This window comes from Lissotriton vulgaris, chromosome 2_2, assembly GCF_964263255.1.
Source record: "Lissotriton vulgaris chromosome 2_2, aLisVul1.2, whole genome shotgun sequence".
In the NCBI taxonomy this organism is placed as follows: domain Eukaryota; kingdom Metazoa; phylum Chordata; class Amphibia; order Caudata; family Salamandridae; genus Lissotriton; species Lissotriton vulgaris.
Window position 1 is genome coordinate 223,974,098 of NC_141688.1, and position 25,203 is coordinate 223,999,300.

At 48.5% G+C, this 25,203-nt stretch overlaps 1 protein-coding gene across 2 annotated transcripts in view; it reads left to right on the forward strand.

Moving 5' to 3' along the window:
• Positions 1-434: 434 nt before the first annotated feature.
• NTPCR (nucleoside-triphosphatase, cancer-related) overlaps positions 435-25,203 on the forward strand; it is a 376,293-nt gene continuing 351,524 nt past the window's right edge. Inside the window, exon 1 of one of the 2 annotated variants that reach the window (XM_086959590.1) lies at positions 435-1,482. In XM_086959590.1, the coding sequence (XP_086815716.1) occupies positions 1,449-1,482 (34 nt within the window). In that variant the 5' untranslated portion in view covers positions 435-1,448. The remainder of the gene's footprint in view (positions 1,483-25,203) is intronic. The other variant, XM_086959588.1, reaches the window with a different exon arrangement.

The following is a 25,203-nucleotide window of genomic DNA, read 5'->3' on the forward strand; positions in this document are numbered from 1 at the left end:
TGCAAATGCTTGTTTAAAACTGTGTTACATCATTTTAACAAAGGAAGAGTCTAATCTTTTTAGTAAGCATATTTTGTACCATAACATTAACATGTGGAAATTGTAATGATTTTAATTAATTATGCAATAAACCTTTTTGACTTGACTTGTCCAGGCTGTCCAGTGCGTCCCAGGCCGGGGACCCGTCCAGTAACACACTGTCTGGCATCCCTCGGCTGCCTTCAGAACTGAAATGTTCGGCAGGGTGCACTGCAGCACAGCTCACAGCATACTGCGGCCCGGGCTGGTGCGAGATACAGCAGGCCACTGCAAGCGCTATGATTGGTTAGCAGGCGCGCAAATTCAGCCTCCTGCCTCCTACACCAGCACGCAGGATGTGACGTCCCCGCGCAGGGCACGTAACACACAACCTGATTGGGCCCGGTCATGACGTCAGGCTGAAATGTGAGTATGTGAACCTGCCAGCGCTGAGCAGCCTTAGGTCAGCTGTGAGCCCCAAGTCTGGTAGGGCAGTGCAGGAAAAAACAAGAGCATGTCATATTAGAGATACCCTCTTCCTATTACAAAGTAGCAGTCTCTAATAGGAGGAACGTAAGTGTTTTTCACTTTTATGGAGCACTAGGAGGGCTAAAGTCAAATTTCCGTGAGACAATTGACAGTGAAAGCTTGTATGGCGTGCAGAATATCAATACTAGTATCACCAGCCATTGCCGCGAGTGGCGAGTGTGGCGCAGGACAACAATAGTGCGACAAAGAAACAAAAGTGAAAGCTTGCATGGCGCTCAGAAAATAAACACCGGAAGCGCCCGCCATTGCCTCAAGTGGTGTGTGTAGCACCCACCGCTGCCACTGCACGGACGAGGGAGGACGAAAATCAAATGTCCACCATTGTGAAAATTAAAAGTGAAAGCGCGCATTGTGCACAGGAAATAAATACACGAGGCTCCCGCCATTGCAGCGAGTGGTGTTTGGGGCGGGTTAGCGAAAGTTAAATTGTCGCCATTGTGACAAAAATAAAAGGATTGCACCGACGAGGGACGGCGAAAGTGACTGTGAGCATCGTGCCATTACGTTTGGATGTGAGCCAAGCACAAACGTGGGCTACCCGAGAACGCATCTAAGAACAAAAAGAAATAGGGAAAAAGCGTTTTTGCGGTATTTCCGAGCCGATAAAATACCAGCTTCCATAAAAGAAGCGTGCTTTCCTTACGTGTTTGAACTTAGAAGTACTGCTGTAACTTTGGATACCTGGAGCACGACCTTGGAAGTCAATACATTTATCTTCCGTTTTTATCTTAGTTTGGTACCCGGGGAACGGGCAAGGTGCCCCGAGGGAACTAGTCGGCACCAGTACCCCCGGGGAGTCAATCAGAGGTTAATATTGGTTTCGGTCTATAGAGAGCAGCTGAGAGGGTAAGAAGCTGGAGGTCCCAGAAAAATCGGAAGTCATGCTCAAACACGTTTTTCTCACCGGACCGCCAGGTACTGACAGCTCTTTGGTTTTGCTCTCGAGAGATTTCGGTATGGAGGTAGTGCAGGTGTGTTGTGCAGTGCTGTGTGAATATATGGGAGCTGGGCTCAAGCTGACCCAAAACACTGAGTGAGCAGAACCGGAGTGGAACTGGGACAGAAAGTAGAACATGATGTAATTGGATAGCTAAGAAAGCGAACCATGTTTACATTTTGGGGCAGTTTTGAAAGGCACGCTCTATTAATGTTTAGGTATGGGAGACTGCTTGGATTTGGCCTTGCTACTAGGCAATGTTTTTTGTTGGTTTTTTTTGTGGTTTTTTTGCAGAGTTTTATATAGCGCGAACTAGGCGCAAACCAAATCGGGTATCAGAGCGCTTTACATAGCACCAGTTACGTTACAAGAGGACGTTTTAGGCACGGGGATATTAAGTGATTTGCCAAGAATCACAGGAGGTTTTGGCGTCGTTACCTAGACTCCAACCCAGATCCCCAGGTCCGAGGTCGAGCTCTCAGACAAATTAACAATAAAAACCAGCCCAGCAGACCGCAAAACTTCCAACAATGCGGCTTAGTAATCGTGTACTATATTTAACATTGATTTTCTAAAAGCACACAGAATGTTTTTTAAAATGTGGGATAGCAAAGTCTCCCCACGGGAGGATATAAATGACAGCGTAATTTGACTTATGAGTCAGTGAACCAAATTCTTTTCAAATTCAAAAGGTGTCTCACTATGTTAGCATACTTTAGCTTAGCTCCTACCTATTTGTTTTTTTTCATCACCAGAAATGCACACCGTTCCACGCAACCCAATTTAACTTCACACATTTCCAATCCACACCACGTAATTCGACACCAAACCACATAATACAACTCAACAACACAAATACAAAACGCACCTCCTACATCAATCCACACCACACAAGTACACATCTACCACAAAATTCAACAGAGCAGCACATAATTAAACTCCACTACGTACCACTCCGCAACATAAAATATAATTCAACATAATTATACTCCATAACACACACTCCACATAGGTCCACTACACTGAATACATAATTACTATATATATATATATATATATATATATATATAATCAAACAGCACCACACCATGCCACATAATTCAACAACACAGATCCACTTCACACCACACCACACAACCATAACACATCGGTAAAATACATTTCCATTTACAATCCAGATAGCTCAAACTCAAACAAATGTGAAACCGATTGCATTTCCAATGCTCTTTCTTTTAAACGCTGTGTTTTCCTTCCTGTTTCAGCACTCTATCAGATTGCATTTTATTTAGCTGGCTCCATCGGGTTGTATATTCCCCCTTTGTACCGTTTCCTCTCTTCAGTGTTGCTGGCACCCACCGGCGCTACCTCCGTTGGTGTCCGGTTGTTGTTTTCCCCTACCCACTCACTCCCCCTCCCTTATTTGATTGTTGTCTTTCCCCACCCTCCCTCTTTCCGTTGTAGCCTGCATCCATCCTTTTATTGTTGCCTGTTGCAGCAGTCACAACCAATGCAACGCAAGTTGCATGTGGGGAGGTTTATGCTGCTACATATCGTAAAGGCTTTTCACCGTAAGCAACTTGTGCTTCTTATGGACGGATCAATTTTTCTGTTGTTGCCCATTGTAGCTCTCACAACCAGCTGTTTAGTCATCTGAAGTATGTTGCAGTCATCCACCCTCTTCTTTTGATGGGGAAGGGGGTGCAGCAGGAGTTACAATAAGCAGAGATGTGAGTGGGATTAGGGGGATGACTGGCAGCAGGGCCGGCGCTAGGCTTGGGCAGTGTGGGCTGCTGCCCAGGGCCCCACTTTCACCTTATCCACATGGGGCCCAGCATCAGTTGGTCACAGACCACAGCATGCTTCTCACATATATTTCTGCCCACACTGTGTTCTCCTGTGCCCCATCTCACTCCCCCCCCCCCCCCCCCCGCCCCCCCCCCCCCTTCGATGCACTATTTAACAGCCAGGTGTGGCTCGGCCTTGCACTTCAAAGGGCAAGGTAGATTATATAGAGAGGTGGGGTTGACGATTTACACCCTGCACAAAAGGTCAGGGGTGGGGTAGGATGGAGCAAATAGCAGCCACACTGTCTTTGCTGCTCATGGGGGTGACTCATTTGTTGCCTAGGTTACAATCTCTGCAAGGCCTAAGGAAGGGGCCCACTACCCTGGGACTTGCACCGCTACTTAATTGCTGCGTGGCCAAAGAGAGGACCCCCTGCATTGCAGGGATATATAATGGCTGTTACCAAGGAGAGGGAAACTACAACCCTGGGCCTCGCAGTTATGGTATTATGCAACGAGCCCCAGGAGAGATGTGAACTCCCTGGGGCCTCTTAGCACAAGACGATTTACTGAGGCTGTGGGCCTGCTAATCAGACCCCCAGCCTGCTGTTCTCTCTCTAAATTTATAATACATGTGCTATAGGTACCAGGGGTGTGGAATTTAATAAAATATCTACTTGTCCATAGGACAGGTAGCTTCATAAATCTACTTGTCCTGTACAAAATCCACTTGTCCCTTTGGTGCCATTATGTAGTGCACCGTCAAAAATTTACAGCACTCATTATATAAGAGCTCGGATAATACGCTCTCTGGTTATGTCAGGCTAATAGTATAGAAGGATTTGAATACTAGTGATTTCTTTATTTTGCCTCTTTTCTGCAGATCTACCCATTCATCCTTTCATTCACCCACTGATATCTAGCATTTCACCTTTACATTGGCTTCCATGCATTCTTTCATCAGCCTTTCACCATTCTGTTTGTCAATTCATCCATCCGCCCATCCATATCCAAATCTACCCATCCATCCCCAAACATATCCATCCATCTCAGCCATCTGCCCATCCTTTCCCTCACCCATTCTTCCGCTCATCCATCAATTTACCCTTTCACTCATCCATCCTTTTACTTACTGATCTATCCACCCTGCAACCCATCTATCTTTTCACCCTTTCCTTCATCAACACATCCATCGTCCATCCACTGTCCCTATCATCCATCCTTTCACTCCTTCATCCATCTAGGAAGCCACACTTACACTCATACTCATCTATCTACCCTTTCACCCACACATCCATCCTTTCACTCACTTACCCTTACACGTTAATCATGGGCCTTTGTCTGCCAAGCTGCAGACAGAAGAGGATTTTCAAGAGCTCCAACCCCACTGTAGCTGCTAAAGCTAGTGGTTCACGATGCCCTTGGGGCCCAACCTACTCTTCCAGCTCCAAATCTATCCTTCAAACGCATCCATCCCTCCTTCCTTCCATTCATATATCCATCCATCCTTTCGCTCATCCATCCACTTCCACTCCTCCATCCACTTCCACTCCTCCATCCACCCTTTCACTCATACTTCCATCCAGCCATGCTTTTGCTCTTCTGTCTTTCACCCCATCCATCCTTCTTTTCACTCATATCCATCCTCTTTTTCACTCGTATCCATTCTCCCTTTCACTCATCCCTCTATCTGCTGTTTCACTCATCAGTCTATCCATCCTTCCACCCATCAATCTATCCATCCTCCACCCATCAATCTATCCATCCTCCACCCATCAATCTATCCATCCGTCCACACAGCCATCCATCCGTCCACCCAACCATCCATCCGTCCACTTCATCAGCCATCCACCCACTCCATCAGCCATTCATCCACTCTCTCTCATCCATCAATCCACCCTTTTATTCAACCACCCATCCTTTCGCTCATCCATCCACTTTCACCCCACCTATTCACTCACCATTTCACTCATCCATCCTTGCATCCATCCACTTTCACCCCATCCATCAATTCATTCACCCTTGCACTCATCCATTCTTCCACTCATCCATTCTTACATACATCCTTTCACTCATTCATCCATGTATATATCCATCCACCATTTCATGTTAATTATGAACCTTTGTCTGGACCTGCAGAAAGAGGCCCATTAAGAACTCCACAGCTGCTGTAGATGCTACAGTGGCGTGTTAACATGCCCCTGGTGCACGCACAAATTGAGACGAGAGGCCCAGTGCAAGGAGAGAAATGAGGGGGTGCCTGAGGATTGCATCAATTCCCCATGGGGAAACTTATTAACTTTAATGTAAGCCCTGGATGCGGTAAAATATGAGAGGCCAAGGGGAGCGGGTCAGGGCAGTCACAGGGGAGGGGGTTAGCAAGTACAGGCACCGAGTGAAAAATAAGGTGTACAGGCAGAGCAAATTGTAAAGGAGGGTTGTGCAGGGGCTGCATGAGAAAGGAAAGCAAGAGCTTTATTGTAGGCCCCCGGCGAGGGTGAGGAGGGATATTTGGGCCGATTTTGTGGCTCAAGGGTGAAGCACAGAATGAAAGGCAGGGGGGTCACAAGGTTAAAGTCAGAGCAGGAGCCATGAGGCCCTTAATGCAGCCCCTTACATTCCAGTGATGTCTGTGTTCTGGAGTTGCGTCTTGTGCTCAAAGAAAATGAAAGGACCAGGGAAGGGCCTGGAAGCCACACAAGAGCCTGGGGGAGAAAGCAAAAGACTGTCTACTTGTCCTTTGGACAAGTTAGAAATTAAAACCTCTTGCCCCTGTAAGAAATCTAGATGTCTTGGGCGTCGGGAGATAGAAATTCCCCACCCCTGTGGTACATACCACAATTGGAAATGGACTCTTTGTCAGCCCCTGTACCATGCACTATAGGTGCTCAGGGCATAGGTGCCACCAAGGCCTACCAGGGGCTGAAGCATAGCTTTTGCCACCCCTGGCTGGTTCTTAAATTGACACAACTGGCTGATCACTCAGCTGGGGCAAGTGGGTGTAATCACCCCTTGCTTAGATATAGTATACCTATATCTAAACCTATATCTGGACACATATATAGCCTGTAAGCCACTCCTATGGAAGGCCTCATCAATCCTGGAGGCAGAGTGCGTGGTTTTATGTGAGATGGAGCTCTGGCATGAGCTGAGCCTGTCTGCAGCTGTCGGGAACAACTCCCTAAGCTGATCCGGGATAATGCCATACCATATACTCTTAAGCGCCTTATAATCCTCGCGGTTATATAGCAACTTTGGTTTGGCTTTATCAAAACATGTCGTGTAAGGTGTCATACGAATTGGAATACTACCCCCTCGCTAGTTCTGGCGACGGGGGTAGCATTCCACCCTTCTAGAGGGACAAGACATGTTACTTTACTGAAACGCGGTTGATTTAAAATGAGCCTCAGATCCACAAAATGGATGCCTCTGCCACAGACACGGGTCTGGCCTCCTGCTGCTGACCGAAACTCAGCATATGGTGGCCTGGACAAAGGGTTTCCTGTCGTAGGGCGGTGTCAAACCACCCCAGACAGGAGATAGTGGATTGTAGCAGGGAGGTTTCAAAGAAACCAGACACTGCCTGGGGAGCACAAGGCTGCCCCTTGCATAATCCAGCCAAACCGGTTCTGGGGCATCCCAGCCCCAGTCCCAGCGCGGCCTAGATCAAATGAAAGGGGTGTAACCACCCCCTTCCTGGGTCCCACCCATAGGAGGGGACCTAGCAGGATGTCCAGCCCACCAGATTCGAATAAGAGTGGGAGCAGTGCCAATGCAACTCAGATCATCCTGAAGAAACATAAGAAACGAATTCTGGACCCTTCGACATTCTATTCAACATAGAAGACGGAAGAATCTCCCTTGTGGTCACCTTGACCACCCTGTGCAAACAGGCACCATCCAGCCCTCGATCCTTGCTTTGTTGCAGTTCCCGCCGGAACTCGAGCGACAGAGATCGACGAGATCAAGCTTGCCTGCCTTCTCCCAGCCCGATCCACAGTCCCTGCAGAGCTGAGACCCGTGGAGGCGACCGGAAGCGTGGGGCACGCCATCTTGAAAAGGCCACGAGACGCTGACCGTGCAGCCCACGAGTGACCCTCGAAGCTGTACACCGGGGTTTGAGAAGCCCCCACCCCGAGCTACCCTTGCACCAAAGCTCACCCCTCCACACTCGACGAGCGCTGCTTGGGGCCCTTCTGCTTGTGTTGGCTCGACGCGTTGGCCCGGTCACTTGCCAGCTGGCTTGTGGCCCCTGTGCCGACGAAACCTTAAATACGACTTGCTTTTCTGGTTGCTCCAGATCTGCACCAGCTCCTGTGAAAAGGAGCCCCCACTCTGACCCTCCTGGTTCGAGTGAGAAGCAATCTCCCGGTTCCGCGTGGATTGCTTTTGCCAAGTGCTGTTTGCTGCAATCTTGAAGCCGACGGTGCTGACGGCGAGAGCCTACGTGGGACAGATCGTGACCTGCTCCTGGACGTCGCAGATGCCCCAGAGCCCACGTGACAGCGGAGAGAAGCCTCTCGACAACCACCTGATTGCGCCCGACATTGCCCGGTTCCGTCCTGGTTCCACCCTGGTCACTGCTGAGTGACCCAGACTCTGTCCCCTCTGCTTTCAGGTACTTTTCGACTTCGATCCACCCTTGGATCACACCGGACACTTCTGCTTCACATCGCCTGCAGCTTCTTCAGCTCCAAGCACCAAGAGCCTGCGTGTCAAAACCCGACGCCACTTCGACTCTGTGCACCCGCTTCCTGTGGGTGAGGTAACATTGCAACGCCGGTGTTCCCACACTGGTCCACACCTCTAGGGTCTGTGTCTTAAGTTTTGTTCCTCTAGGTTCAGCGGAAGTATCTTTAAACTCACTTTGTGTAACTTTTACGCACCATTGACATTGCATTGGTGCAAGCCGCACTTTCCGTGCTGCACCCGAGTCCCGTGGGCTACTCCCGACTTCAGCATTGCTAGTCCTGACTGCTCCCAGCGATTCACTAGGCCCTAGGCCTAACCACTGTTCGATTGGTATCTCTTATACCATTTTTTTAGTATATGGTTTGAGTGGCCACCGGCCCTCCTCCAAAATTGTGCAACTTTGTATGTTATACTGTGCTTTTGATTTAACGCTTGTGCCCCTTTCCTCATAAAGAGTACTGGGGAGTAATTTAGAAATAAATACATATATTTTTACAATATATACTTGTGTGGTGTCCTTTCATTTTATTACAGGATTGTATGTGGTAAAACAGCTCGCTTAACACGACCGCTTAAGTTTAGCCTTTAAGGCTGCTTAGTCCATGCTACCACTAGGATAGCTTGTCTAACAAGGTTGACTTACAACCAGACATCTTTGGGGTTTGTTTGGACTGATACCAAGTGGTTCCAGAATTGGAAACACTACATATCAGGCCAACTTCTCACATTGGTGGCAGCAGCGGTGGGATTTGAGCTTGCTGTTTGTTTTACCATTGCAATCTTTATATCAAATTGAAAGATCACATCAAGTACCTTAGGTACATATAAATCAAAAGCTTAGCATATTAAGTTCTACTGAACTTAGTAGTTGTAGATTAAAGGGATTAGCACACCCAGACTACAACTCACTAGCAAGGTACAGTAGGAAAACACTTAGTGTAGGTAAGTGCATCACTTACACCTCACTAGCAGTCATGTCTGATACAGGTGGAGCCTCGGGCTCTGCTCCTGTAGCAGTTGACCCTACCAAGGCAACTTCCAGATATGACAACCTTAGCCACAAAGACCTGAGTGCCTTGTGCACAGCCAGGGGGCTAAAAAAGGGCAGAGGCCCTACTATTCCTTCCCTGATAGCTATCCTGGAAAAGGATGACTTAGATAAGGTGAGTCAGGCTCCCTTAGATTCAGGTGAGGGGGTAAACTCCCCTGAGAATGAGGATCTTCCAGATGAAGAAGAAGAGGAGGAGGAAGAGGAAGAGGAAGGCTCAGATGTAGAAGAGCCTGAAGATCAGGATCAGAGGGTGACCCAGGTACAGGTTGCCAGGCTTAACCAGGCCAACCTAGACCTACATGGGAATGGAGAGGGCCAGCACCACTCCAGATCCCATAACCAAATTCTCCCAGGCAACAGGAGGGTGAGATCGCAATCAGGGGACTCTCATGTTTCTAGTGCCTCAAGAGAATCTCAAAGAGGGATGACTCCCTCCCAGAGGAAAGAGCATAGGGCCAGAATGAGGGCTGTCCAACTCCAAATAGAAAGGGAAGAGGTAGCCTTGGCTCAAGCTAAACTTGCTTTAGCAAGAGAAAGAAAATTGTGTGGCTTAGATGCCACTGGTGGCAGCAAAGTTCCTAAAGAAAAAGACAGGGCCTATGATAATAGAAACCTGACAAAAATTGTGCCCCCCTACAAGGAAGGGGATGACATCCACAAATGGATGACTGCTCTTGAGAGGGCCTGCATGGTACAGCAGGTCCCTGAGGATCAGTGGGCAGCAATTTTATGGTACTCCTTTTCTGAGAAAGGGAGGGATAGGCTCCTCACTGTTAGACCTGAGGATGCCAAAAACTACTCTGTCCTGAAGAGTGCTCTTATTGAAGGGTTTGGCCTAACCACTGAGCAATACAGGTTGTTGTTCAGAGACACCCAAAAAGCACAGACTCAGGACTGGACTGATTTTGTTGATTGTGCCACTAAGGCTCTGGAGGGTTGGCTGCAGGGAAGTAAAGTCTCAGACTATACAGGATTGTACAATCTTATAATGAGAGAGCAGATCCTTAATAACTGTCAGAACCAGCTGTTGCATCAATACCCTGTTGACTCTGATTTGATCTCTCCCCAAGAATTGGGAAAGAAGGCAGACAAATGGGTCAGAACAAGGATTAAGCAGAAAAACCAGAACCAGGGTGACCAGAAGAAAACAGACCAGAAGGGTGGGAATCAGAAAGATAAAGACAAGGACCAGAAGTCTTCAGGCCCCCAAACTAGTAATAAGGAGGGGGGTTCCCAAAATGGAAACAAGAAAAAGAAGAATGATGGCCCAAAGAAACCTTGGTGTAATACCTGCAAATCAGTTTCACACTGGGGCAGTGAATGCACTAAGAAAAATCCAGTTCCTGCCACTGCAGCTCCTAAAGCAACTGCACCCCCTAGTACAGTCAGCAGTGGTAGTGCACAACCTAAGGGGATAGTAGGGTTAACCTTGGGTACTGAGGTGGAATCTGGCCTAGTCAGAATCCCCACACAGGCAGTTCTCCTATATGATGTGGACTTATCTTTGACCACTGCAGTAAGCCCCAGTAACCTGGGCAAATATAGGCAGGCTCCCTTAATCAATGAGAAACTGGCTCAGGCCTACAGGGACACTTGTGCCAGTGTCACTATGGTGACACCATACTTTGTGGACCCTGGTCAGATTGTACTAGGTGAAAGTTACCTAGTGACCAATGCAAGCAACTCCACTACTTCACATAGTGTGGCTGTTGTGAACTTCTCCTGGGGAGGGGTAGATGGCCTAAAGAAAGTTGTTGTGAGTGCAGACCTCCCAGTAGACTGTCTGTTAGGCAATGATCTTGAAAGCTCAGTTTGGTCAGAAGTGGAGTACAGGACTCATGCAGAAATGCTAGGGATTGCAGCTCATGTCCTTGCAGTGACAAGGTCTCAGGCTAAGAAGTGCCTTCCTGAACCAGTGGTGGAACTTGAAACAATAGACCAACCACAACCCAAGAGAAGGAGCAAGAGGGGTAAGGCTGTGCCTTCCCACTTGCCCCAGGTTGAGGATCAAGTTTCACAGGAAACTGATTCTGCAGTCCAAGGGGAGACTGTCTCAGAGGAGCTTGAGCCTGATCAGGTTGAGTTTCTGGGGACAGGGGGACCCTCAAGGGCAGACCTGGGGCAGGTCCAATTAGATTGCCCTTCACTTGAACCCCTCAGACAGCAGGCTGCTGCTGAGGCTGCAGGGAATGCTCAAGGTACCCATAGAGTTTATTGGGATGAAGGACTCCTTTATTCAGAGGCTAGAGACCCCAAGCCTGGCACAACCAGGAGGTTGGTTATACCTTTGAAGTTTAGGGGTTTCCTTCTTACCTTGGCCCATGATATTCCCCTTGCAGGACACTTAGGCCAGAATAAGACTTGGGACAGGCTTGTTCCACACTTTCACTGGCCTCACATGTCAGAAAATGTCAAGGAGTTTTGTCGCTCCTGTGTCACTTGCCAAGCCAGTGGTAAGTCAGGTGGTACAACAAAGGCCCCCCTGATACCACTACCTGTGATGGGGGTACCCTTTGAAAGAGTTGGAATAGACACTGTGGGTCCCATGGATCCTGAAACAGCATCTGGGCACAGATTTATACTGGTGGTAGTGGATCATGCCACCAGGTACCCAGAGGCAATTCCCCTGAGGACCACCACAGCACCTGTGGTGGCAAAAGCCCTCATTGCAGTTTTCTCAAGAGTGGGTTTTCCAAAGGAGGTTCTTTCAGACAGAGGTACCAACTTTATGTCTGGATACTTAAAAGCAATGTGGAAAGAGTGTGGAGTAAACTAGAAGTTTACCACACCCTACCATCCACAATGCAATGGGCTTGTGGAAAGGTTCAACAAGACCCTAAAGGGAATGATAAAAGGTTTACCAGAGAAGCTTAGGCGGAAATGGGACATCCTTTTACCCTGCTTGCTCTTTGCTTACAGAGAGGTCCCACAGAAGGGGGTTGGCTACAGCCCTTTTGAACTTTTGTTTGGCCACCCTGTGAGGGGTCCATTGAGTTTGGTGAAGGAAGGATGGGAGTTACCTCTCAAAAAGCCTAAACTAGACATTGTGGACTATGTACTTGGTCTCCGCTCCAGGATGGCTGAATACATGGAGAGAGCATCCAAAAACCTTGAGGCCAGTCAAGAATTACAGAAAGCTTGGCATGACCAAAAGGCTGTTCTGGTTGAGTTCCAGCCAGGGCAGAAGGTGTGGATGTTGGACCCAGTGGGGCCAGCAGCTCTCCAGGACAAATGGACTGGACCCTACCCTATCATTGAGAAAAAGGGAGAAGTCACCTATGTGGTTGACTTTGGCACCCCTAGGAGCCCCCACAGGGTGCTCCATGTAAACCGTTTGAAAGCATTTGTTGACAGGGAGGACATGAGTCTCCTCATGGCCACAGATGGGGATCAGGAGGAAGAGAGTGACCCTCTCCCAGACCTGCTTTCCCAGAACCCTGATGATGGTTCAGTTGATGGAGTAGCCTTGGCAGGCAGCCTCACTGAGCAGCAACAGGTGGACTGCAGACAGGTGTTGCAGGCCCACAGACATATGTTTTCACTCACACCCAGCCAGACTAAATGGTGCACCCATGAGGTGGACACTGGTGACAGTCTGCCTGTGAAGAATAAGATCTACAGGCAACCTGACCATGTCAGGGATTGTATAAAGGCTGAGGTGCAAAAGATGTTGGAGCTTGGAGTGATTGAGCCATCAGAGAGCCCATGGGCTAGCCCAGTGGTCCTTGTGCCAAAACCTCATACCAAAGATGGGAAGAGAGAAATGAGGTTTTGTGTGGACTACAGAGGTCTCAATGCTGTCACTAGGACAGATGCCCATCCCATTCCAAGAGCAGATGAGCTCATTGATAAATTGGCTTCTGCCAAGTTTCTGAGCACATTTGATTTGACAGCTGGCTACTGGCAAATCAGACTAGCTGAAGAGTCAAAAGCCAAAACAGCATTCTCTACCCCTAGTGGACATTATCAATTTGTGGTAATGCCCTTTGGTTTGAAGAATGCACCTGCCACCTTCCAAAGGTTGGTGAATCAAGTCCTTGCTGGGTTGGATGACTTCTGTGCAGCATATCTAGATGATATTGCTGTCTTTAGCTCCACCTGGGAGGATCACCTGATCCACCTGAAGAAGGTTCTGGAGGCCCTGCAGAAGGCAGGCCTGACTATCAAGGCTACCAAGTGCCAGATAGGGCAGAGCAAGGTTGTGCACTTGGGCCACCTAGTAGGTGGGGGTCAAGTTCAACCACTGGAGAGCAAGACCCAGACCATACAGGACTGGGCTCCTCCAACTACCCAGACACAAGTCAGAGCCTTCTTGGGCCTGACTGGGTATTACAGAAAATTTGTAAAGAACTATGGGTCCATTGTGACACCATTGAATGACTTGACATCCAAGAAGATGCCCAAAAAGGTTCAGTGAACAGTTAGCTGTCAAAAGGCATTTGACGACCTGAAGAAGGCCATGTGCTCTGCACCTATCCTGAAGAGTCCTGACTACTCCAAACAGTTCATTGTACAGACAGATGCTTCTGAGTTGGGGGTGGGAGCTGTGCTTTCACAACTTAATCAAGATGGTCAAGACCAGCCCATTGCTTTTATTAGCAGAAGGCTGACCCCCAGTGAGAAACGTTGGTCAGCTATTGAGAGGGAGGCCTTTGCTGTGGTTTGGGCCCTGAAGAAGTTGAGGCCATACTTGTTTGGTACTCACTTCCTAATTCAGACAGACCATAAGCCCCTCTTGTGGCTAAATCAGATGAAGGGTGAAAATCCCAAACTGCTCAGGTGGTCCATTTCCCTACAGGGGATGGACTTTACAGTGGAGCACCGCCCAGGGACTGACCATGGTAATGCAGATGGTCTCTCCAGGTACTTCCACTTAGAACATGAAGACTTATCTGGTCAAGGTTAAGTTTAATGTCCCTGCGTTTGGGGGGGGGAGGGTGGGGGTTGTGTAGGAGAGTAGGGTCTGCTATCCTATGGTCACCCCAATTTTTGCTTCACTGGTTTTCGACTTACTGAGGCTGTGGGCCTGCTAATCAGACCCCCAGCCTGCTGTTCTCTCTCTAAATTTATAATACATGTGCTATAGGTACATACCACAATTGGAAATGGACTCCTTGTCAGCCCCTGTACCATGCACTATAGGTGCTCAGGGCATAGGTGCCACCAAGGCCTACCAGGGGCTGAAGCATAGCTTTTGCCACCCCTGGCTGGTTCTTAAATTGACACAACTGGCTGATCACTCAGCTGGGGCAAGTGGGTGTAATCACCCCTTGCTTAGATATAGTATACCTATATCTAAACCTATATCTGGACACATATATAGCCTGTAAGCCACTCCTATGGAAGGCCTCATCAATCCTGGAGGCAGAGTGCGTGGTTTTATGTGAGATTGAGCTCTGGCATGAGCTGAGCCTGCCTGCAGCTGTCGGGAACAACTCCCTAAGCTGATCCGGGATAATGCCATACCATATACTCTTAAGCGCCTTATAATCCTCGCGGTCATATAGCAACTTTGGTTTGGCTTTATCAAAACATGTCGTGTAAGGTGTCATACGAATTGGAATACTACCCCCTCGCCAGTTCTGGCGACGGGGGTAGCATTCCACCCTTCCAGAGGGACAAGACATGTTACTTTACTGAAACGCGGTTGATTTAAAATGAGCCTCAGATCCACAAAATGGATGCCTCTGCCACAGACACGGGTCTGGCCTCCTGCTGCTGGCCGAAACTCAGCATATGGTGGCCTGGACAAAGGGTTTCCTGTTGTAGGGCGGTGTCAAACCACCCCAGACAGGAGATAGTGGATTGTAGCAGGGAGGTTTCAAAGAAACCAGACACTGCCTGGGGAGCACAAGGCTGCCCCTTGCATAATCCGGCCAAACCGGTTCTGGGGCATCCCAGCCCCAGTCCCAGTGTGGCCTGGATCAAAGGAAAGGGGTGTAACCACCCCCTTCCTGGGTCCCACCCATAGGAGGGGACCTAGCAGGATGTCCAGCCCACCAGATTCGAATAAGAGTGGGAGCAGTGCCAATGCAACTCAGATCATCCTGAAGAAACATAAGAAACGAATTCTGGACCCTTCAACATTCTATTCAACATAGAAGATGGAAGAATCTCCCTTGTGGTCAAGGAGTGACCACCCTGTGCAAACAGGCACCATCCAGCCCTCGACCCTTGCTTTGTTGCAGTTCCCGCTGGAACTCGAGCGACGAGATCGACGAGATCAAGCTTGCCTGCCTTCTCCCAGCCCGATCCACAGTCCCTGCAGAGCTGAGACCCGTGGAGGTGACCGGAAGCGTGGGTCACGCCATCTTGAAAAGGCCACGAGACCCTGACCGTGCAGCCCACGAGTGACCCTCGAAGCTGTACACCGGGGTTTGAGAAGCCCCCACCCCGAGCTACCCTTGCACCAAAGCTCACCCCTCCACACTCGACGAGTGCTGCGTGGGGCCCTTCTGCTTGTGTTGGCTCGACGCGTTGGCCCGGTCACTTGCCAGCTGGCTTGTGGCCCCTGTGCCGACGAAACCTTAAATACGACTTGCTTTTCTGGTTGCTCCAGATCTGCACCAGCTCCTGTGAAAAGGAGCCCCCACTCTGACCCTCCTGGTTCGAGTGAGAAGCAATCTCCCGGTTCCGAGTGGATTGCTACTGCCAAGTGCTGTTTGCTGCAATCTTGAAGCCGACGGTGCTGACGGCGAGAGCCTACGTGGGACAGATCGTGACCTGCTCCTGGACGTCGCAGATGCCCCAGAGCCCACGTGACAGCGGAGAGAAGCCTCTCGACAACCACCTGATTGCGCCCGACATTGCCTGGTTCCGTCCTGGTTCCACCCTGGTCACTGCTGAGTGACCCAGACTCTGTCCCCTCTGCTTTCAGGTACTTTTCGACTTCGATCCACCCTTGGATCACACCGGACACTTCTGCTTCACATCGCCTGCAGCTTCTTCAGCTCCAAGCACCAAGAGCCTGCGTGTCAAAACCCGACGCCACTTCGACCCTGTGCACCCGCTTCCTGTGGGTGAGGTAACATTGCAACGCCGGTGTTCCCACACTGGTCCACACCTCTAGGGTCTGTGTCTTAAGTTTTGTTCCTCTAGGTTCAGCGGAAGTATCTTTAAACTCACTTTGTGTAACTTTTACGCACCATTGACATTGCATTGGTGCAAACCGCACTTTCCGTGCTGCACCCGAGTCCCGTGGGCTACTCCCGACTTCAGCATTGCTAGTCCTGACTGCTCCCAGCGATTCACTAGGCCCTAGGCCTAACCACTGTTCGATTGGTATCTCTTATACCATTTTTTTAGTATATGGTTTGAGTGGCCACCGGCCCTCATCCAAAATTGTGCAACTTTGTATGTTATACTGTGCTTTTGATTTAACGCTTGTTCCCCTTTCCTCATAAAGAGTACTGGGGAGTAATTTAGAAATAAATACATATATTTTTACAATATATACTTGTGTGGTGTCCTTTCATTTGATTACAGGATTGTATGTGGTAAAACAGCTCGCTTAACACGACCTCTTAAGTTTAGCCTTTAAGGCTGCTTAGTCCATGCTACCACTAGGATAGCTTGTCTAACAAGGTTGACTTACAACCAGACATCTTTGGGGTTTGTTTGGACTGATACCAAGTGGTTCCAGAATTGAAACACTACATATCAGGCCAACTTCTCACACGAGGGCTGCCACAGGCAAAGAAGGGTCTCTCCTTCTGGCCCCTGCAAAGCTATAGAATGTCTGAGAGGCCTAGGAAGGTTTAAAGATAGCTGCAAAGTTTTCAATCTGCCTATGTGTGCCATTTCCTTGTTTTCGTTGTGCTCATGTGTGACATTTTGTCTGGTGAAAAATCAGTTGCAGTCTGGGATATGTAATTTTGTTACACTCCTAAAATAATCCCTGCTCACCCCCTTGGTAGCTTCGAACAAGCGGTCAGGTTTATCTTAGAGGCAGTGTGTAAAGCATTTGCACATAACCAATAGTAGTACAGTGTTAGCACTACAAAAGGACACCACACTATTTTAGAAAAATATACAATATTTTTATATACTGAAGACAAGACCAAAACCCATAAAAATCCACAATACAGTACTTGGAAATCTTCAGTTATCAAAATAACTGTGAAATACAGTTTATTTAAGTCGATAGCTCCCTCTGGGGCTATCACTGCGTCGTGAACTCACAAATCCAAACCGTTCTGGCTGACCGCGGCGTCGCGTGCCAGCTATGGTGTTGGGAAGACCCGCAAAACAGTACCTTCAGAAATGCACGGCGTCAGTGACCTCTCGTTGAGCTTAAGAAAGCCCTTCGTCTGCAGGCGTCGGTTCCGGAGGTCGGTGGAAGGGTCGTCGGGCCCTAGAAGTCACACGTGTTGCAGAACTAACTCCTCACAGTTGAAGTCCGGAGCCCTGGCGTCGGCAGGCGTTGGGTTCTGCGGTGCGAAGTGCAGCTGTGTGGCGTGCGATGCCCTCAGGTCGGGGTGCGAGCAGCGGCTCGGTGGCGGCGTTAGATGCCGTCGTCTGTGAGACCGGGGTCTTGTGCGAAGTGATGCGGTGCTGGCAGGTCACGGTGCAGGCAGCATCATTGTCGGTGCTGAAACACTGTTGTCAGATGACGAACTGGAGTCGATGGCACAGTCGTTGGTAGTCCAAGGCTGTGGTGCGGGATGAGTGCGGTGCAGCGTGTAGCTTTACGAGCGGCGCCATCGAACCACGGTGCAAGCAGCGGCGTCGATTTCAGTGTGGAGCGTGGTCGTCAGGGATACCAAGGCGAGGTAGTGAAGTGAGGCTATGCTGAGTGTGGTGCTCACAGGTCGCGGTGCGAACAGTGGCTCGGTGGTGGCGTCAGCAGGCGTCGTCTGCGATACCAGGGTCACGTTGCGGCGTTGCCCTCTGCGGTTCCTTCAGGACACTGAGTTGGCAGCGGCGTCGGCAGCAGCGTTATTTTCTTCTGTTGCAGCCCAAAACACACATTCCCCAGTGCTGAGGACAGAAGAACTTGAAGTCTTTGCTGTTCCTGAGACTTCTTTAACAGGGGGAAAGCTCTACCTCAAGCCCTTGGAGAAACTCAGAAAAATAGATTGCAGAAAGTTCAGTCCAGTCCTTTCACTGCCCAAGTCAGAAGCAGCCACTGCAGGCCAACACAGTAAAGCACTCCACAAAGTGGTAGTTCCTCCACACAGCTGCTCCAGCTCTAATTCTAGGCAGTTTTCTTGGTCCAACAGAGTACTAAGGTTCAGATGTTTGGGCTCCAATTTTTAAGCCCAAAATCCTTTTGTCCTCTCCGGGAGAGAGTTTCTGTGCCCAGCCAGAACCAGTTCTGCCCTCCCCGGATGTGGCTTCCTGGCATGAGGTGGAGACGGCATTGTCAGAGGCAGACCAGGCCCGTTCGGGTGCAAGGAAACACCCCCCCTTACTCTAAATGCAGTCCAGATCTATTCAGTCCTTTCCTGGCCCACCTAGACTATCTGGATGGAGCCTCTGCTGCTCCCTTGCCCCTGTCATCCAAAACTCAGAAAGTCTATCCACAAACCCAGCAGAGGCCTGATGGATGGCTGAGCAAGAAAATAACTACATTCTAAAAGAGGTATTTTCAAACCCAGAGTGTAAAAATCACCTTCACTAAAAGATGCATCTTTATATTCTGAGTACAGGCATACTAAACTTTATTTTCCTACCTAGTTTCCAGGGCCAGCCAGTTATGTTTATAAGATGTCATAAAAAACGCCCCATTCTCTCCTATGGGGAGCAGGTAACCTTGCAAAAGTGAAATACAAAATCTGCAGTAATTCACTATTAGGACATGCCACACACACCAGGGCATGCCCTACCTTTCACATACACTGCAAGCTGCACACTAGGGTACCTTGGGCCTACCTTAGGGGTGACTGACATGTAGGAAAAAGGAAGGTTAGGGCCTGGCAAGTGGGTGCACTAGCCAAGTCGCCATGGCAGTACTAGACTGTACGCAGGCTATGCAATGGCAGGCCAGATTTACATTTACTGGCTGTTTGTGTGGGTGGCACAATCCAGTGCTGCAGCCCACTAACAGAATTTGATTTACAGGCCCTGGCACACACAGTGCACTTTACTAGGGACTGACACATAAATCAAATAGGACAATCATGGAAACATCGATCCATAACACATTTTACCTCAGAATCACTTGCACTTTACTACTGATCAGCAGTGAGAAATGTGCACAGAAACACTAAGCCAGCAGCAACAGAGTCAAAACCGGGAGGTCAGAAAGCAAAAACTCAGGTGAAACACGCCAAAAGATGCCTAGTCTAACACGATCCGACTACTGTAATGCCATTGTGGACTTGCGGGAGTGCTTCTGCCGGATCATCCATACAATTAAGGTGCCTAAGCGGTCTGCTTTCGCATGTATCTTTACTGAGTGCGCAGCATAATTCAGGCACCTTAGTCTTTCAATCAATTCTGCCTGCTTCGAACTCGCCGTTGCTAACCCTGGAGAGTGTGCTAATACAGTGGATTCTTGCATCTCCAATGACAGCAGCTCGCATCCACCTCCTGAAGCTCTGCCTCCTCATCCCACAGACCCGGCAACTCCCCCGCCCGTCACTTTAAAGGCATCCCATTCTGCCAGTGGTGAGGATGCCATGTCTGTGTTATGGGAAAAATAGTCCTCAGTTGCCATGCAGATAGATTCTTGAAATAGTGCGTCCTCAAGCAAAGCAGGTAGAAGACTGCACGTTGAATTGGAAGGCACAGTGTATCCCACTCCAACCTCATGAAATGTGGGTTGTGATCCGAGTGCGTACTTCCAAAATATTCAGTTTATTTTATGTTTGTCAATAAGTTGAGTGTGCTTAGGAACCCATCCAGCTGAACATGTAAAGTATGTGGAGTGAAATTGCAGTGTCCGCTAGCTATCTCTTTGTGCGCTGATGATTTGGCGATATGTCAGGGAATCCGGTACTCACTTAGTAGCCCTCAAATGAGAAAATGTACGATTTGAATCTTATTCAGGCCTGACAATTAATTGGGCTAAGTCAGTAATACTTCCGTTAACTGACAGTACAGTTCTTCATGTGATGGAATATCCCCTGCAGTGGTGCAACGACCCCATCCAGTATCTAGGGATCTGGATACACAGGGTCTCCAAATTAGTTATACAAAATAACTATGGCAAACCAATTTCGAATCTGAAGGACCAGGTACAGTGGTGGATTAGACTCCCACTCTCCCTTGCTGATAGAATAGCACTGATGAAGATGGTGGTGCTCCCTAAATTGCTATATTTATTCACTAATATCCCCATACGCATGACACATAGGTACTTTGCTATGATTCGATCCCTGTTAGTCCAACTAGCATGGGTGGGACGACAGCCCAGGTTTAAGTGGGAGATGTAAACACTCCTGTATAATCAGGGAGGGTTTGCAGCCCCTGACATCCAATTGTATTACTTATGTGCGCAATCACATTTTATTTATTATTGACACCAACCTCCGAATTACATCCCGCACGTAGCTGTGGAAAGCGATGCGGTACATCCGATTCCTGTTAGGGCTATGATTTCTAACAACAATACTATCTTCAAGCGTGGTGTAATCGACACACTGCAGTGCACAGTGCATGCAAGGGAAAGCACTTGGCCGTAGGGGGCAGATAGAGCCACTATATGCTACTGCCATGCCGCTTGAACATCACTCGGATATCTCCGTTGCAGGTGAGGTCGACTGATTGATGACTTTAGAGGCAGCTGGGCTTTGCATGCTGGTTGACAAGATCATAGACTCCTCTGAATTACAAGTGGAGGGCACTATCTCCCCTGTGCTCCTTTTTATATATAGTAGACTCTGAGCAGCAATTGGTACACTATACCCACAGTTCCCAGAAGAACCAAGAGCCTTAGGAGCACTTCAATTGGCACTCGCAACACCTATGTGGGCCATTTAATTATATGTATATACAATGCATCACAAAGTAATACACATGCGCTGGCAGAGGGACCACTGGCCAAGTAGAACACCACTCTTCCAACGCCACTTAGTATGGAGGACTGGAGAGAGTGTTGCTACCTGACAGGGCAACTGACAGCGAATGGTACCCTACGAATTATACACTTTAAATATCTACACCAATTGTATTATACACCAGCACAGCTCTTTTAAATTTGGTTTACGTGAGACAGCGAAGTGTATTAGGTGTAAAGCACCAGTAGCAGATTACATGCTTCTAGCATGGGTATGTCCTAAGATCCATACATACTGGGAGAAAGTCATAAACACTCTTAATGAAATGGTTCAGGAGCAGGTAGAGCGTGCCCCGCGGCCTCCTTGCTGGAACTGACTGAATCTGTGCACCCATCGCACCCCAAACCAGTAGCAATTGCCCTCCTATTGGCAAACCTGAGGGTTTCAGTTGCTGTGAGGTACTCTGGGGTGATGTAATGAAGCTTTACATAAATAATGTTACAGATTACTCTGTATTGAACATGGCTATGTTATGTTGTTGTTTATAACTGAAAATGCTCAATTCATTTTTTTAAAGTGTGTGGAGCGGAATAGTAAGAATATATCCTGGCATTGGGATTATGGTGCCTCCACACATCGGTCAATCCCCAACTTCTTGCCTAGGCCTCTTGCATCTGAGCCCCTCTGGATGCCGTCATACTGCACGGAGGTGGGAATGAATGGTCTAGGGCTATGTCCAGTACGCTATTAAAGTCTTCCCCTATTACCTAGAGTATATTGCACTATATGGAGAGCACTGATGACAGTGAGGTCCAGAAGAGCCCCTGCTCTGTGTTAGGTGCATATATAGTGCCTAGCAGAAGGCATCTCCCGTCTAGTTTACCTTTAAGAAATACAAATCTACTCTCGGAATCCATGATCACGTCTTCCACTAGGAGGGGGGTGCTCGGTCGGACCCAAATGAATACTCCACGGGTGAACGCTGAGTAGTTTGTGGCAACGACTTGCCCCCGCCATCTACGCTGCAGGACACTTGTTCCTGTGTGTGTTAAGTGAGATTCTTGGAAGAGGGCGATCTGTACATTGTGCCTTTTGAGGTATGCGTATACTGCGTATCTGCCGGATGGGTTGCATAAGCCCCAGACATTCCAGGTCATTATACTTCGTGTTGCCATTCAATAGGTATGATCAGACACTTCATTCGAGAGTGGTGGGCTGAGTGCCAATTAGTTTGTCTGGAAATAGCGTCCAGGGTTAGTATGCTTTGGTTGTAGGACCCGGGAGGACCAAATAAAAAACACAACGCCAACATGGCAATCTTGTAGTACCAATAGCGCAGACCACACAACCGTGCGGGGCTGCCCAAATTGTGAGTAGAACTCAAATGAAACAATAAATCCCACTTAGAGTGTTTGGGAGTGGGAGTACGAAGTTTACATAGTGTTTCAATGCAACACAGTCACCTGTTGCTTAGACTTATCAATACCCTCCATGGTGTCCCATTTATCTACTAGCGTGTACATCCACCTGAGCATACCGTCATCTGAGGAGGTGAACTTCCCCTCCCCCTTGCCCTCATCCACCTCCCAGTACCCCCAGACCAACCAAGAGCTTTTATATGCTGTACTGACAAGTATAAAACATTACATAGGAGAGCATACAGTCATTGAAACGATACCGTACCCATTATATGAGTCCCTCGGCTGTTTGCGGGGTGACATCTGGCAGAGTTAATAATTTAGGTTCCGAGGGGCAAGCTATTGAGGAGCCCTCAGCATCGGACGACCACACTGATACCACTTCTCTGTCGGATTCTTTGGTCTGGTCCGATATCTGTTCTGCTTCCCGTACAGGCTGTTGGCACTCCTTGATGATTTTCTCCAGGTTCGGCACTGCAATCAACTTTAATGTGCAGGTTTCGCCAGATCTTTGTGCACGCGTCCTCTGCCTGTCGGCCCGGGGCCTGAGAATTCCCTGTTGCCTCCAGCTAGCCCCAGGTGACTCGTGGTGTGTCAAAGAACCTGGTTCTGCCATTGGTTACTAAACCCAGTTTCCCTTGAAAAAGCAGGGAGTATTGAATGTCCAGCTGCTGTAGTTTTTCCTTTAATGCTAAAAAGGAGCTGGGCAGATCTTGCACTCCAACAGTGTAATTGGGGAAAAACAGAACTTTGGGGTTCCCTACACTGGTTTCTTTCAACTTTTGTATCTCTCGCAGAATGGAGTCCCTGTCGCGGTAGTGGAGTACCTTCAAGAGAAACGGGTGGGGGTTGGACCCAGGAGCTGGCTTCCTGAGTGGTACTAGATGTACCCTTTCAACCGAGGAGAAGGGCGACAGGGATGTTGCTGGCAGGAATTCCCATATCCATTTTTCAGTGAACCCCACTGCGTCCTGACCTTCCAGGCCTTCCAGCAGTCCAATGAAGTGAACATTGTTACGCCTGGACCGTCCTTCTGCAACTTTTATCTTATCCTCTAGTGGGTGGAGCCAGTTTTCATATTCCCTCATCTGCTACTCCAGTATGTCTATGATTGGTTGCACTTCCAAAAGTATTTGTTCCTCAGTGGTGATGCGTTCTGATAATTTCTTGTGGTCCTCAAGAAGGAGCGTTCGATCTGCCGCTACATTGTCAATTTTGGAATCCAGAGAGATTCGGGACCTCTCTATTTCTTGGAGTATCACATCAAACATGTCTCCCCGCTGTGAGGTCTGCAGGGTCCGAAAGTCCTGTTGGTCTGCATCCATGACTGAGGAGGACCTGGAAGAGGTTCTGGAATACGTTCCCTTAGTGCACCCTATTTAAGAGTTCCAGTGGTAATAGTCGTTGTTTCTGCTATGCTCGCCCAGAGCTGTTGGCTGTCTGTCCTGATTGCGTCTGGTTCTCTGCAAGTGAGTACAAGAGAGGAGCGGTTTTGCAGGACAAAAGTCAAGGAAATGTGTGTTACAGGTAGGCTCAATAACACACCTGCCCCATGTGTTCCTGTAATTAAGTCCCGCTTTAATATTATTTCTTTATAGAGAATGCACCAGTTATATGAAGCAATGAACAGGATTTAAAATAGTACAGTACTGGCACCCCCTCTCATTCCAGAAGTCTTGTTGTGGGGATAGTGCCAGACGTATTAGAGGCGAAGGAGGCTCTTGTGTAGATTTTTCCTTGTATGTTATTTTCAGTTCTGTGCTCTTAATCTATAGTCTGCCGCCAAATTTAGTGTCTCTTGATCGGCAGAGCACCAGTCGTCTGCCTCTCACTGTCCCCTCTGTTAGCAGGTGTTCCCAGCATGCAAGTGATACAGTATGGGCACATGCCAGGGCTGGTTGTTTGCGTTGGTAGGATGAGCTCAGCCTTCTCTCAAGTCCGACGGTGTAGGTTTGTGCCATGGCTTCCGTCTCAGCTTCCACTTGGTCCGGCACAGCCCGGGTCATTGGATGATTCACCCTAGGCTGCCGAAATGTAGGATAATTCTGGTGCGTTGCATAGCGGCTTCCCGACATGTCCACCATCTTGCTCTAGCAAGCTACTCGCCCTTCAAGCCGGTGCTGGATATGGCTCATTTGGTGGTGAGCAAGCTTTGAACCAGCATAATCCTCGCCTCAGTTCCTGAAATAACATGAAAATTTTTCCTAACTGTAGTGTAGGAAAGTTTCAGCCCTATTAAGGACACGACGGCGAGGATTATCCCACCCGGCAAGAAGGTTCTTTCCTCTTCCTGGAGCCCACCTTAAGGAGTAAGTACAGGGACTTTATGATGGTGTACAACTGTGATGTTGTTTTCTAAAGCAATGAGCTCTGTGGCTAGTCAAGATGTCACAACCAGGCCTGGTCCTTCTCTCTTATTTCTGGATCAGAGGGTGCTAAACTGGACCAATAAGAAAGTAGCTGAGGATTAATTTGCGTTTGGAAAGAGGGATATCAGAGCCGAGAGAGGACTATTACAGGCACAACTGCATCCTAATTGGCTATCTTGTAGACTGCAGTTGTATCATGATTGGTTGTTGTTGGACTTGGCCCTTTTTGCAGGGTCATCCTTAAACTTTTTGCCTTTCTCCTAGCCTTTTTTCTAATATGGTGTTGGTGGTTTTAGGACTCTGGGCACTTTGACACTGCTGTTCAGTGTAAAGTGTGTGTGCTCTCAGTGATAAATAAGGTAAAATTGGTCTACACTTGTTTGGCCAATTTTAATTTACCTGTCAGTCCCTTGTAAAGTGGTATATCATGTACCCAGGGCTGG